The sequence below is a fragment of the Marmota marmota genome, unplaced genomic scaffold (genome assembly GCF_001458135.2).
Source record: "Marmota marmota marmota unplaced genomic scaffold, marMar, whole genome shotgun sequence".
Lineage (NCBI taxonomy): Eukaryota > Metazoa > Chordata > Mammalia > Rodentia > Sciuridae > Marmota > Marmota marmota.
This window is the reverse complement of record NW_026000222.1, coordinates 11773250-11788406: the sequence shown is the minus strand read 5'-3', so window position 1 is coordinate 11788406 and position 15157 is coordinate 11773250. Positions and strand designations below refer to the sequence as shown.

At 47.9% G+C, this 15157-nt stretch overlaps 1 protein-coding gene across 7 annotated transcripts in view; it reads right to left on the bottom strand.

The window, feature by feature from the left end:
- The window catches only part of Fcsk (fucose kinase), a 36028-nt gene that overhangs the window by 8558 nt on the left and 12313 nt on the right, over window positions 1–15157 (bottom strand). The window contains exons 1-11 of one of the 7 annotated variants that reach the window (XM_015496091.2): window positions 10927–10998; window positions 9057–9116; window positions 6350–6454; window positions 5910–6061; window positions 4958–5008; window positions 3451–3576; window positions 3010–3082; window positions 2500–2597; window positions 2010–2090; window positions 488–607; window positions 140–311 (exon numbers count right to left, since the gene is read on the bottom strand). In XM_015496091.2, the coding sequence (XP_015351577.1) occupies window positions 140–311; window positions 488–607; window positions 2010–2090; window positions 2500–2597; window positions 3010–3082; window positions 3451–3576; window positions 4958–5008; window positions 5910–6061; window positions 6350–6431 (955 nt within the window). In that variant the 5' untranslated portion in view covers window positions 6432–6454; window positions 9057–9116; window positions 10927–10998. Of the gene's footprint in view, window positions 1–139; window positions 312–487; window positions 608–2009; window positions 2091–2499; window positions 2598–3009; window positions 3083–3450; window positions 3577–4957; window positions 5009–5909; window positions 6062–6349; window positions 6455–9056; window positions 9117–9566; window positions 9624–10536; window positions 10789–10926; window positions 11071–15157 lie in introns of those variants that run through there. The other 6 variants (XM_015496090.2, XM_015496092.2, XM_015496093.2 and 3 more) reach the window with 6 other exon arrangements.

Here is a 15157-nt window from a genome sequence, read left to right as displayed (position 1 = left end):
GAAAGGGCTCTGGATGGGAAGGGTGTGATTATCTAGTCTATGAGACAGGCTGCCTGGTCCAGAATGCAGGGGACAGCCTCATTCTGGGGGTCTTCCCTCCCAGGATCTCTCCAACTCAGAGCCAATGGACAGTACCCACCCATGGTGAGAGGCTGGTCACGCAGCTCCCTCCACAGTTGAGCCCGGGCACCCTGCAGGTAACCTGCTATCTCCATGTCACCCTGCCCCATTTCTGGGGGCCTCCCAGCCAAGAAGTCCTCCCTCTTCACGTTTCGAGCCATGCAGAACAGGATGTCGAAAAACAGGGACAACTAGAGCAAGGGTAAGAAGCATAGCTATTGGTGGGGCAGGGGTTGGGACCCACAATCCCAAGGTTGAGCTAGGATGGTCCCATCAGCAGAGATGCTGATCCAGAGAGGGTAAGGAGCTGAGGTCATGCATCACCTTGTCCCCATCCAGGGACCCCTAGCTGCCCTCCCCTAGTTACCTGAACAGGCCGGGCTCCAGAGTCCAAGCCCATATAGGTGCAGGCATCTAGAGGTGGGCTCACATGGGTGGCCAAGAGGTGTTCAGCAGTCTCCACAGAGAAGAAGACAACCCCAGAGACCTGGAAAGGCCCCCAAAAGGGTCAGGTGGCACAGGTGCTGAGACCAGGCTCAGGGATGAGAGGCTGGGCCCAGGGAGGACAGATGCCACACCAGTCCCAGTCTTCTGAGCCGCCCCAACACCCAGACTCCAGGCATACTTGGGGCAGCTCCCACCAAGGCACCTTTCAGTACTCCTCCCAAGCCTAGTTCTCCACCTTCCCCACAGTCCAGTCCCCAACACTTCCCCACTACTCCCATCTTGTCCTTTATTCTGGAAAAATCCTGAGTTTGCTTCTCTATGTCCTGCCAACTGCATTCCCTGACTTCCTCACATTCTGGTTCTAGGCTTTCTGGTTCAGGACAAACCCCAAATTCCAAGGCTACCCCTTCCTCAGATTCTGGCTACAGCTGCTCCCCTAAAAGCCAGTTCTAGGGCTGGGATTGTGGCTCAGTGGTAGAGCGCCCGCCTAGCATGGGTGGGACCCAGGTTCGATCCTCAGCACCACATAAAAAATAATAAATAAAAGGGAACATGGTTTCCAAAACCAAATGGACACTCCTCTAGAGAATAACAACCCTTGTCGCCCAAAGTACTTCCACAAAGCCCTATGGGGTGGAAGGGGCAGCACTGTTGTGTCCATTCTATAGACAGGCATACTGAGTCGTAGCAAGGGNGCTGCCCCTGCCAGCACCTTAGAGGACTTGGGTGCATCTGGGGACTTGGGAATTAGGTTTGACTAGAGGCTGTGATGTTTACAAATAAACATCCGAATAAAGACACTACTAAGATGCCACACCAGTCCCAGTCTTCTGAGCCGCCCCAACACCCAGACTCCAGGCATACTTGGGGCAGCTCCCACCAAGGCACCTTTCAGTACTCCTCCCAAGCCTAGTTCTCCACCTTCCCCACAGTCCAGTCCCCAACACTTCCCCACTACTCCCATCTTGTCCTTTATTCTGGAAAAATCCTGAGTTTGCTTCTCTATGTCCTGCCAACTGCATTCCCTGACTTCCTCACATTCTGGTTCTAGGCTTTCTGGTTCAGGACAAACCCCAAATTCCAAGGCTACCCCTTCCTCAGATTCTGGCTACAGCTGCTCCCCTAAAAGCCAGTTCTAGGGCTGGGATTGTGGCTCAGTGGTAGAGCGCCCGCCTAGCATGGGTGGGACCCAGGTTCGATCCTCAGCACCACATAAAAATAAAGGCACTGTGTTGTGTCCATCTATACCTAAAAAATAAATAAATAAAATGTTTAAAAAAAAAAAAAAAAAAAGCCAGTTCTAGATCATCCTCAGATTCTGGTTCTAGCCTGCTCTGGAAGCTTCCAGAATGAGTGTGGTTTTTCCCCAGAGAGGAAAGCAAATTCTCCCTCTCATCCCAAAATGTCCTCAAAGACCCCCATCCGGAGCCCAGCAGCCATACCAGTGGCACATGCCCATCAGGCTGGATACACCGCCGTATCTCTGCATCAGTGCCCTGGTAGTAAATGTCCAAAACGAAGCCCTATGTGGAGGGATGTTCAGAGTTGGAGAAGGGAGCAAGAGAGGACACAGAAGGCAATATTGCCGTAGGTGTCAACAAGTGTTCTCCAAGTGAAAACTTATCATGCAAGTCTGGCAGACAGCAGCACACTCAGGGGACACAAGCACCTAAGAGTTCTATCCACAGAGGGTGAGAACCAGCTTTAATCGTGGGTACTGCCTGGGAGCCCTACCTGAGCCTGGCAAGCAGTCAGACTGAAATGCATCTGTGGCAAAAGGTAAGTGAGCCCAGAGTTGTGGCCATGGAAAAGCACGGCAGGCTCAAGACCATGCTGGGACCAAGGACCAGATCAAGACCAGGACAAGGGGTTTCCTAATGCATGGGACTCGAAGGCCATCCCAGCCAGCTCAGCTTTCCCCAGAGGCAGTACCTGGGAGTCAGTGAAGTAGACACCATGATTCAGAGCATAAGCTGGGCTCCCAGGAAGGGCGATCACTCTGGCTCCCCGAAAACCGTCCCAGCTGATCCCTGTGGAGTAGCACATACAGGAGGCTCCCAGGGGCCCCAACCCAAGGCAAGGAACCCCCAGTTACAGAGAAGCAAGAGCCCAGGGCTGGGTATCTGGGCACCTCTAAAGGGAATATGGATATAAATAAAAGGGAACATGGTTTCCAAAACCAAATGGACACTCCTCTAGAGAATAACAACCCTTGTCGCCCAAAGTACTTCCACAAAGCCCTATGGGGTGGAAGGGGCAGCACTGTTGTGTCCATTCTATAGACAGGCATACTGAGTCGTAGCAAGGGAAAGCCTGCCTCCCGGGCTTCATCTCTATATCCTAAGCCTCCCTTCTGAAGGCCCAGAGACAGAATGGGCTAGAAAGGTAAAGCCTGCCTTAGCTGTGGCAAGGGAAGGTGATCCCAGGCCCTTTCAGACTTACCAGGGTTTGAAGGAACAGATAGCAACATGTCAGTGCTGCAGACCCACACACCTGGGGGACAGCCTGGGCCCAGCTTCAGGGGACAGGAAAAAAAGAAAAAGAGAGAAAGCAGCTGGATGGCCTGACCCAGCCCTTTCTCTACTCCCTCACAGGCATGTTGGCCTGTTTCACATGCCCCAGCAGCAACCTCATCCCAGGGGAGTCTACTCCTTAAGTAACAGGGGCCTCTCAAGACCTATGGTACCAATGATCACCACCCTCTGTCCCACCTAGAGCACACCTTCCCCCAAGGTGGCCAAGACCAAATTGAGGCTATAACAAATTAAGTACCTGAACTTTCTGGGGTCTCCTATCTGAGCTGGCACAGACCTTATCTGGTGGCACAGTATGGGAGAGGTGGTGCTAGTCGGGAAAAGGCCCCTGGGCCACTATGTGGCTTACCCGGTGGGTCATGATATCCAGCAAGCAGTCCAGGTTGCAGACCAAGGCCTCCACAGGGGCCTGGGGGTTCTCCACAGGGAGGCAGGTAAAGGCCCGGCCACAGTCATCAAAGGGAAAGTCTCGACCCTGGGTGGGAGCAGGGATTGGTGAAGGAGCTCTGGGAGCAGAAAAACTGGGACACCTCATCAGCTGTGCAAGGGTGGCAGGCATCGAGTATAAGATGTATAAAAAATGTTATCTTAGCAATTTCCCTTACAATTTTTTATAATGAACATGATTACTGTAAAAAAAATTAGAAAATTCAAATATGCAAAAAGGAAAACTATCCCTCAGATACTAACTACTGCCCTAATTTGAGGTACATTCTATCAGACTTTAATTTATACTTTAAATGATTTTTTTTACAAGAATGAGATGATTCTCTGGGCTGGGGTTGTGGCTCAGCAGCAGAGCGCTCACCTAGTACGTGTGAGGCATGGGTTCGATCTTTAGCACCACATAAAAAATAATAAATAAAATAAAGGTATTGTGACCAACTACAACTAAAAAAACATTAAAAAAAGAAGAAGAAGAAGAAGAATGAGATGATTCTGATAAGGCTGAGGCAGGAAGATCACAAAGTTCAAGGCCGATCTCGGCAACTTTTGAGACCCTGTCTCAAAATAAAATAAGGGCTGGGGACATAGTTCAGTGTAAGAAGACCTGGGTTTGGCCCAGTATCACCGAAAGAAAAAAAAAAAAAACTGAGATCATTCCACACAAACTTCTGTCACAGGACTTTTTCACTGAGCACTTGGAGTAAGCCAGACCCTGTTTTAAGCATTCATGTGGGTCATCTCAGCACGTCCATAACCACATTCACATCTACATGAAGGAGGAGCTGTTGCTGTTCTTGCTTTATATATGAAGACACCAGGATGTAGCTTAGTAGCACAATACCTGCCTAGCATGCACAAAGCCCTGCGTTCAAACCCAGCACCATACACACATACAACAGATGAAACCAAAACCTATAGTCTAGTGACTTGCCAAGGTTACAGAGTTGGTAGGTCTCATTCTAGCTGAGCATGGTGGTGCACACCTGTAATCCCAGTAGCTCAGAATGCTGAGACAGGAGGACAGCAAGTTCAGCCTCATCAATTTAGTGAGGCCCTAAGTCACTTAGCAATACCTTATCTCAAAATTAAAAAAATAAAAAGGGCTGAGAATGTAGCTCAGTGGTTAAGTGACCCTGAGTTCAATTCCTGGCACCAAAAAAAAAAAAAAAAAAAAAAGTCTCATTCTAGGTCAATGCATAAAGATAGACCTTTTAATCTGTCTGAAGGACATACTGTATATATTTAGCCAGTTTCCGATTTTTGGACATTTTGATTGATTCTGATTCTTTGGGATTTGCAAAATGAACACCCTGCACATGCACAATGGTAGACAGTTCCTCAAGTTCCACCCAACCCTGAGAATCAGGGTTCTGATCCTTTACATTGCCCATGCCCATAATTCCACTTACCATGTGCAGGATGAGGATCCAGGATGAATGCAGGACATCAGATGTGACCACCTGTCAGGAGAGAGAGAGCCCGGTGGACAGAGACCTTGAGCAAATGGCACCTGGAGGAAGACCTGTCTAAGGAGGGACTCCGACACAAGTCCACTTAGGTACCAAAAGGACAAAGACCAGGTCAAGACCAATGGCCCCAAACAGGGGAGAGGCAGCCCTGGCCTGGGTAAGGGAGCCAGCAGCTCTCTACCTAGGCCACCTCCCTGCCCTCAGGCAATGACTTGAGGCCATACAGCTGGGTGACTCAGGGAATGTCAGCTACTCAGCAACCAGTATCCCCATCCCCTACCCATGCCATCTCTGTGACCACCCTCACTCTCCATGCTATGCAGACAAGGTGACCAAAAGTGGCTGGGTGTGTGTGATGACACTGACTCACATGTCCAAAGGAGGGCCACATCTCAGTTCCAAACAAGTATGACAGACAACCCAGGATAGCAAGATCTTTGAACCCTGCTTCTTGTTTGTTGAGTTTTTTTGTTGTTGTTCTTTGTTTTCCATTACTAGGGACTGAACCCAGGGATACTCTTCCACTAAGCTATATGCCCAGCCCTTTTTATTCTGAGACACAGTCTTGCTAAGTAGCCAGGGCTGGCTTCAAACTGGCAATTCTCTGCCTCAGCCTCCCAAGAAGCTGGGAATCTTCAAACTTTTAAAAAGCCAGAAAACCTCCCATTGAGATATTGGTTCCAACTTTCTAAAAACACTACAAAGGCAGACCCTGCCTTCTGCTCTCACCTGGACGGCATGGCAGGGATGAGTCTAGCCAAAGTACAGATTCTAAAACACAAGCCAAATGCTGACCTGGCCAGGACAACGGAGCCAGAGAGGTGGAAATCTTGGAAATTATCTGATTCCAACAAGAACAGGGCCAGAGGGGCAGCAGCAGGGAATCACTCACAGTGAAGCCTGCACGGGCACTCAGGTGCTCAGCAGCCACCAGCAGCGCATTGAGGGTAGCTCCTCCACTGCCCACGCGTGTCTCAGGGTCCTCCACAGCCAGTAACAGTGTCCCAGTGGGGATCTGCTCCCGCTTCTGCCTCACTTCCAGCTCTGTGGTCAAAAAGTATGCTGAGACCTGTCCCCCAACCTTCCGGTCCAGGTCCAAAGCACCTGAGCAAGCCTAGAAATAGTCATTGATTTCTTTGACTTAGGTTTTCATATGGTTGCTTATCAGATAAGTAAGAGTAACCTCTTACTCCCATTTTACAGGTGAGAAAACAAGCACAATGAAGGGCCAGGTCAGATATGAGATCAGTTCCTGGGGCTGTAGGGATCTGGCAAGGGAGAGGATGGGGAAGGTTTACCTTGAGGGCAAGGTGGGGAGGGGGAGTCACCTACCTCTCTGGAAGACCTGCACACTGTCCTTGTACTGGCATGTCAGGATGATGACTGTCCAATCAACCCTCTTTGGCTGCTCCATTCTGGCCAAAGTAGAAGAACTTCCTGAAGCAGCAATAAATTGTTGTGTATGATTTTAATTGTTATACACTAAAATTCTTTCTGATATATAGTCCTACAAATTTTAATACAAGTATAGATTATTGTGCTCACCATCACAAAAACTCCCTCACCCTATTACTTTTTGGTCATACCCTCCTCTCTCCCTAACCCCTGATAACTATTCATCTGTTCTCCATAGCTATAGTTTTGTCTTTTCAAAAATGTCAGATAAACAGAATATGAACTTTTGAGATTAGCTTCTTTCCTTCAACATAATGCCTATGAGACACAGATTGATAGCTGATCCTTATCTTTTTTTCTGCCAAGTAGCATCCCTGGAGTGCAGGTACCACAGTCTATTCATTTGTTCACTCACTGAAAGATAGTTCAACTGTCTCCAGCTTTTGGCAATCATGAATAAAGTTCTTTCTTTCTTTTTCTTTTTTTCTTTTTTTTTGATACTGGGGATTGAACCCAGGGGTGTTTAACCACCGAGCCACATCCCTCCCTAACCTCCCTCCTTGCCTTTTTAATTTGGAGACAGGGTCTCACTAAATTGCTTAGGGCCTTGCTAAATTGCTGAGGCTGGCCTCAAACTTGCAATCCTCCTGCTTCATCCTCCCAAGTCACTAGGATTATAGGTATGCACCACCATGACTGGCTAAAATGAAGTTCTTATTTAACCTTCAGGTACAGATCTGTGTGAGTACCATAATTCATTTCTCTAGGTGGACATGGGAAGTGGAATTGCCAGATCGTGTGGCAAGCATGTTTTGACTTTCTAAAATGTGAGTGAGTCAGGCATGGTGGTACCTGTAATCCCAGCAACTGGGGGGATGCAGAAGGAGGACTGCAAGTTCAAGGTCAGCCTTGGCAATTTAGTAAGACCCTGTCTCAAAATAAAAAGGGCTTGGATATAACTCAGTGGTAAAGAGACCCTGGGTTCAATCCCCTAATACAATAATATAAAAATGCAGGTATGTAGCATTTCCTGTGAAAGCACACTTAGGAGATAGGAAGTGAGGCAAGTGGGACAGGGTTGATCTCTGGTCCCATCTTAAGCAAGGGGCTGCCTTTTCTGTAACAGGAGCCCCTCATCACTCAGTCACCAGCTTCGAGCTGGGGAAGGGATGGAGAGGAGCACCTAACCTCCCAGGTTCCTTAGGCTGGGGAGATTGCCTGGAAAGGGGGCAGCCAACACAAACACTGACTTGTGGGAGGTGTGCAAAACCTGTTGGAGGGGGCTGGGGATGTGGCTCAAGCGGTAGTGCGCTCGCCTGGCATGCATGCGGCCCGGGTTCGATCCTCAGCACCACATACAAACAAAGATGTTGTGTCCACCGAAAAAAAAAACTAAAAAATAAATATTAAAAAATTATCTCTCTCTCTCTCTTTAAAAAAAAAAAAAAAACTGTTGGAGGAAATCCAAACACTCAGGGACCTCCTCTCCCAGAGGCTCTGAGGCAAAAGGGATTGCACCCTACCCATCAGTCATCTTCCTCCAAGGTACTGATAAGTGGTGGGAAAGTCCAGCCAAAGCTATGGCCTCACCCGTACCCCCAGGCCAGCCAACACTCTAACCCATGGGAAATCAAACTGACTCCAGAGCCTCTGCACTCCCACAACCATCTGTAGCTGGATCCTTAGATGTGCCCCAGTATTTGACTCTGGCAGGGATCTGCTACTGTCCTACAAAGCAGCATACCTGTCACCTCTTCCCTCCAGCTCCTAAAGCTCAGTGTGAGAAAGGTCAAAGCAAGCCACATGCCACTGTCCAAGATGTGCCCTACGTATGCATCCAGTGGTTAGCCCACACCCCAGCCAAAAGCCAACTTGACACCTGAATCTCAGCAACCAGTCTCTTCTTATACCCGACTCAGCTGCCACCAAGCCCATAGTTATGGCTGATTTAGCAACTCCCACGCTTCTCCCGACTTTCAGGAAAAGCCTCTGTCTACTGAAAGAAATTGCTCTGCTCCCTGCTAAGCCCCAGGGGGGTAATCCAAAGAAATCTGACCTAGAAAATTTAGCCAGGCACCTGAGGGCAAACACATTCCCTAGGATGCCCACGTGGCTCTCCCTGTGAAGGGAACAGCAAGGAGCTCCACTGTGGCCACAGTTCACTGTGTGGCCTAAGGCACCTTGAACCCTCTAGGTCTCCTGAGGCAGAGAGTATAACTGACAGACACACTCCCACCCCCCACACCCTCTGTAGTCTGAATCTACCTTCCTGTCTACATGGAGGCTAAACTGCTCCCCACAAATTCCTCAGGGCAGACCCAGACTCCTCTGACAGCCTGACACAATGGCACATGCCTAGAATCCCAGCAACTCAGGAGGCTGAGGCAGAAGCAGTTCAAAGACAACCTTGGCAACTTAGTGAGACCCTGCCTCTAAACAAAAAATAAAAAGGGCTGGAGATTTAAAAGAGCCCCTGGACTCAATCCCCAGTACTATAAAAATAAAATATAAAGGGCTGGGGATATAGCTCAGTTGGTAGAGTACTTGCCTAGCATGCACAAGGCCTATATATAGGCACCACCTCCCCAGCTTGCTCCCCTTTTTCTTTCCCCAATAAAAGCTCATAAATCTAACCCCAACTTACTCTGTTTTTCCAAGGATCCAAACTAACATGAAGAAGATAATGTCATCTCCTCTTAGAAACCTAAGGGAAAAATCAATGTAAGAACCTCTAATTTGGGTCTGGGTGCAGTAGCACAAGCCTGTAATCCCAGACACTTGGGAGGCTGAGGCAAGAGGATCACAAGTTCAAGGCTATCCTTAACAGCTTAACAAGGCCCTGTCTCAAAATAAAAAAGTAGGACTGGGGTTGTGACTCCGTGGTAGAACACTTGCGTAGCATGTGTGAGGCACTGGGTTCGATTCTCAGCACCACATACAAATAAATAAAATAAAGGTCATCAACAACTAAAAAGTATGTTTAATAAAAATTAAAAAGTAATAATAATAATAATAAAAAAAAGGGCTGGGGATGCAGCTCAGTAGTTAAGCACCACTGGGTTCAATCCCCTGTACCAAAAAGAAAAAGGAAAGTTATCTCTTATACCAAAAAAAAAAAAAAAGGAAAGTGTGGCTTAACGATGAAAACACTCACCTGGCAATGTGGTGCAGGCCTGTAATCCCAGCAACTAGGGAGGCTGAGACAGGAGGATCTCAAGTTCAAAGCCAGCCTCAGCAAAACGGAGGTGCTACACAACTCAGTGAGACCCTGTCTGTAAATAAAATATAAAATAGGGCCAGGGATGTAGCTCAGTGGTCAAGTGCCCCTGAGTTCAATCCCAGCAAGGGATTGGAAAAAAAAAAAAAAAAACAGGTGAAAACACCCTGCCTTGCCTAAGGTCATACAGAGCTAGTAGAGGCAGGCAGGAGTTTCAAACTCCAGTATTTTTGCTCAGAACCATACCGTAAATACAGAAATCTTAGAACCCACATCATAATTATTCCAATACTCTGCCCACTTTCTTTTTTTTTTAATATTTTTTAGTTGTCAGTGGACCTTTATTTATTTATATGTGATGCTGAGAACAGAACCCATTGTCTCACACCTGCTAGGCAAGCGGTCTACCACTGAGCCACAACCCCAGCTCCCTCCCTCTGCCCACTTTAAATAAAACTTCATCTGCTGAAGCTAAAACTTTTTTTTTTTTTTTTTTTTTGGTGCTGGGGATTGAACCCAGGGCCTTGGGCTTGAGAGACAAGCACTCTTCCAGCTGAGCTATACCCCCAGCACCAAAGATAAAACATTTTTTAATGTCCTCGGCAACACACTGATAGAGTGGGGGAGCCAGGGAGAGACTAAAATAATAAAGCCTTCTCATATATAGTGAAATGGGCCAGGCAAGGACTTCGCACATTTTAGCACCACAAAGGGGAAAAAAAACAGGCTTAGAGAGGGCTCTAATTTGTTGCCTTCTGGAAAGCAGGCAGAAAAGAAGCAATTATGTAAATTACACAAACGGCATGACTTGGAGATTTGTGCATAATGATGAGACCTGATGGGGTAAACCGAGGCAGGAGGTGGCCTCAAAGTAAAATCAGAGCGGCGTCTGCATTCAGCGCCCCACCTGCCTCAGGGGTGGGGGGTGTGTCCCTCCGTGTCCCAGGCGTCCACAGTCCCCTAAACTTCCGCTGAAAGACCCAGGCCATAGGGAAGTAGGACAGCGGAAGTCCCCTGGTGTAGGTGAGCGCCCGAGGGTGCCAGCAGAGCTCTCGAGACTCTTCCCTGGGGAGACATGGGCGTGCGGCGGGTCGCAGAGGGCGGTGGGAGCCCGCGGGAGGACGTGGGAGCCCGCGGGAGGACGTGGGAGCCCGCGGGAGGACGTGGGAGCCCGCGGGAGGACGTGGGAGCCCGCGGGAGGACGTGGGAGCCCGCGGGAGGACGTGGGAGCCCGCGGGAGGACGTGGGAGCCCGCGGGAGGACTGGGGAGCCGCGAGGAGTCGCGCGCACCACGTACCTGCGGCCGCCGGGCGCTCGCGGAGCCAGCTCTTTAACGCGGGGCTGGCGTCGTCTCGCGGAGCACCCTGGGAAATGTAGTTCCGCCCTGCGCCACGAGGATAGGTTCCCGCCGCCCGAGACGCGGCCCTGAGCCTGGGCTTCGGCCAGCGTGCAACTCCGCCCCGCTCTTTGCTAAAGGTGGCGTCTTCAGATCCCCGGGGAGCTGGCGTTCTCAGCTCCTCCCCAAGGAGCCTGTGCTTCTGAAACACGCAGGCCCGTTTTCTGTGACTCGAGGTTGCACTCTTGGGTGTATTGGGCTTTTTTTTTTTTTCTCTCAGCTCACCTGGCCGAATCCTTGGACTGCGGTTCGAGCGGAGGTGGTGGGTGGGAATCACAGTTCTTGAGGGAGCTTAAGCAGTTACAGTTAGATTGATTAGCAGTTAGCAATGCTGCTCCTGATTTCGTCACTTGGATTCTTTCGGAAAAAACTTTCCAAATCTACAGTGGGAAGAGAAACCTCCGGAGCTTTTGCAAAAGTTGTGAATGGAAACATCCCAGAGTGTCAATTTCTAGGGTCCTGGAAACTAAAGTAGGCGCATCCATATAATGAAATACAATGCAGCAGTTAGCTAGAAAGGCAGGGAACGATGTTCAAGACATCTTGTTAAGGAAAAAGAAGCAAGTTGTAGAACAGACAGTATGTACAGGAAGCCACTTGCGTAGAAAGTAATGCGTGTGAACACAGCATACATATGTACAAGAGCAGGACTGAGGGGGCTGGGTGTGTAGCTCAGCTGCAGAGCGCTTGCCTCGGACTCGTGAGGCACTGGGTTTGATCCTCAGCACCACATAAAAATAAATAAAGTCATGTGTCCATCTACAACCTAATTAAAAAGCAGAACAGGACTAAAAGGAAAGCATCAAGACAGAGGCTGCTACAGTTGGGGATGGGCAAGGAGGACTTGAGCTTTATCTGTATTATTTTGCTTTCCAAATCTGGTGCCCTTAATAAATAGCCTAGCATGCCTGTGTCCCTGAATTCCAGCCGACACACCCCGAATTAAAAAAAAAAAAAAGTAGCCCAAGGGGCTCCCGAGGTCAATCTTTTTTTGTACTGGGGATTGAGTTTAGGCCACTCCCACTGAGCCACATTCCCAGTCCTATTTTGAATTTTATTTAGAGACAGGGTCCCACTGAGTTGCTTAGCGCCTCAATTTTGCTGAGGCTGACTTTGAACTCCATCCTCCTGTCTCAGCCCCCCCCCCACCCCACGCATCACTTGGGAATTTCAGGACGAGGTCAGTCATTTTTTTTTTTTTTTTGGTATCAGGGATTGAATTCAGGGGTACTGGACCACTGAGCCATATTCCCAGACCCTTTTTGAATTTTATTTAGAGACAGGATCTCACTGAGTTGCTAAGCGCCTCCCTGTTGCTGTGGCTGGCTTTGAATTTAAGGATCCTCCTGTCCCAGCCTCTCAGTCATTGGGATTATAGGCATGGGCCACAATGCCGGGCTGGGCCTGAGGTCAGTCTTAATGGAAGTAGAGAACCCTGCTGTCACTCAATGTAACTTTGGCCAGTCACTTAGCTACTGTATCTCCCTGTCTCCATTTGTAAAATGAGTTAAACAGTATCAAATGACCGCAATTCTTGTGTTTGCTTTACTCCATACTAAATACTACCAAAATTTTTTTTATTATTTCTGCCATCATTATACCCATCCTGCTCCATTAACACAGAATTTTTGGTTTGTTCACTATTGTATCCTCAAGCCCTAAGACAGTGCCTAGGATGTTATAGTTAGAAACAATTTGTTTACTGAAGAGCAGACTTGAGTTTAGTTCCACCTTGAGTCATGTCCCCTTTTTTCTTGGCCCAGGCCTCATATCATTCCCTGACTTCAGTGCCTGCTCACTCTTCTGTGAATCCATGAGGCCTCCAGCAAGCAAAGTGCTACCTCCCTAGTTACTGTTCTCAGCAATGCAGATCCCCAGCTCTGCAGCAGAGCGGCAGGCAGAGATGCCTGCTGCTGCAGCTTTGGCAGCACCTCAAGAACACAGATTGTGTCCCCAAGGAGCTCAGAAGCAAAGGGCTTCACTTCATCTCTAAGGGCAGACCTGGGTGTGGGGGAGGGACGGCTCCAGGGCTGTTCTAGCACTTCCTCACCTGAGAAACAAAGATATAAGGAAGCTTTATTTAAATGAAGTCCCCCTACTCTGGGTCTGGGTGGGTAGCTCAGTAGGTTTATCCCCAAACACTGCAGAAACAAAATAAGAAGAAGCAAGATTCAATCCCCAGTGCCAAGAAAATAAAACGAAGCCCTCAGTGCAATCTATAACCAGTAGACAGACTCAAAAACATGTAACTTTTTGTATGTGGTCGCACTGTCTGGGATCTACAGAGTGCAAAAGTACACTCTACTGGGCTGAGGAGGTAGGTGGAATCTGTTCATTAAATCCGAGGGTGTGAAGTTGAGAATCTTCAGAGTTTCCAATCCTTCCTTCCTCTTGAATGCTCAAGTCACTCAACCTCTTCCAGCCTCAGTTTCTTTGTCTGTAAGATTCCAATAGTATTTGCTTGATCAGGTGATTGGGAGGACTCGATAATCTAATGCACATAAAGTGTTTATGGGTCTGGCACACAGTAGGTATTATGGTTTAGATGTGAAGTGTTCCTTCAGAAGCTTAGGTGAGACAACGCAAGAAAGTTCAGAGGTGAAGTGATTAGATTAGGAGAGTTGTAACATAATCAGTGGATAGTCCTATGATATGCATTAATTTGTCAGTAACTGTAGGCAGGTAGGGTGTGGTTGGAAGAAGTAGGTCACTGGGGGCTTGCCTTTGGGTCTTCTCAGCCGCAGGGCAATGAAGTGGATTGTCTATGGACTTAGACCTCTGAAACCGTGAGTGCCAAATAAACTTTCCCCTCCTCTAAAATAATTCTTGTAAAGTCTTTTGGTCTCAGCAGTGAAAAGGCTGACTAAAACAATAGGTATCCAGGGGCTGGGGATGTGGCTCAAGCAGTAGCGCGCTCACCTGGCATGCGTGCGGTTCGATCCTCAGTACCACATAAAAAGAAAGATGTTGTGTCCACCTAAAACTAAAAATTAAATAAAAAGAACAGAGATTTACTCTGGTTCAGAGGAATCTCTTTAAAAAAAAAAAACAAAAACAATAGGTATCCAACCCCTATTTATTTTTATTTCTTTATTTTCTTTTATTTATTTAGTTTTGACACAGTTCTCCCAGGGCAACTCTCCCACTGTGCCATACCCCAGATTTTTTTTTTTCTTTTGTGACAGGATCTCACTAAGTTGCTGAGGCTAGCCTCAAACTTGTGATTCTCCTGCCTCAGCCTCCTGAATTACTGGGATAACAAATGTCTCAACCTCACCCACACTCCTTAATCTTTTTTTTTTTTGGGGGGGGGGTGTACCAGGGATTGAATTCAGGGAAACTCAACCACTGAGCCACATCCCCAGCCCTATTTTATATTTTATTTAGAGAGAGGGTCTTCCTGAGTTGCTTAGCACCTCACTGTTACTGAGGCTGGCTTTGAACTCACAATCCTCCTGCCTCAGCCTCCCAAGACACTGGGATTACAGGCTCACACTCATTAATCTTAAGCAAACAAGCTTCCTGAGTGACAGAATCCAGTAGCAGGAAATCTTTCTGAAAGCCACAAGTGCCAACAGAGATATCTTAGGTTGAGGTCCTAGATGAGGGCCAGAGACAGAGATTCTTATGCAAGTGACTTATTGAGCCAGGGAGAACGCAGGAAAGGGCAGAGGAAGAAACCAGCAAAGATACCGGTTCACCCAGGTCTAGCCCCAGTTTGATCTTCAAGGCTAATCTCTCTCAAAAAGCAAGGAGATAGACTTTGTACCCCACATCAGCCATTCATGGACCTTGAGCCACTGGGGAGTAGGGGAAGAAAGCATACTTCACAGGCATCTTTGGGCAAAGCAGCTCATGTAGGCCGAAAACAGTTCCCCAGAGGAGGGTGAAGCTGTGACAAGCACTGAGGATGGGAGACCACTGCAGTGAAGGGTTGACCCAACTCTCCTATACCTGGGGGACCAGTGAAGAGATGGAAACAGAGAAAAGAAAATGAGAAGATACTCAACTCTTCTAGGTCTTTTTTTTTTTTAAAGATCACTCTTTTTAAATACACACACACACACACACACACATATATATATATATATATATATATATATATATATATATATATTTCAGTTGTAGTTGG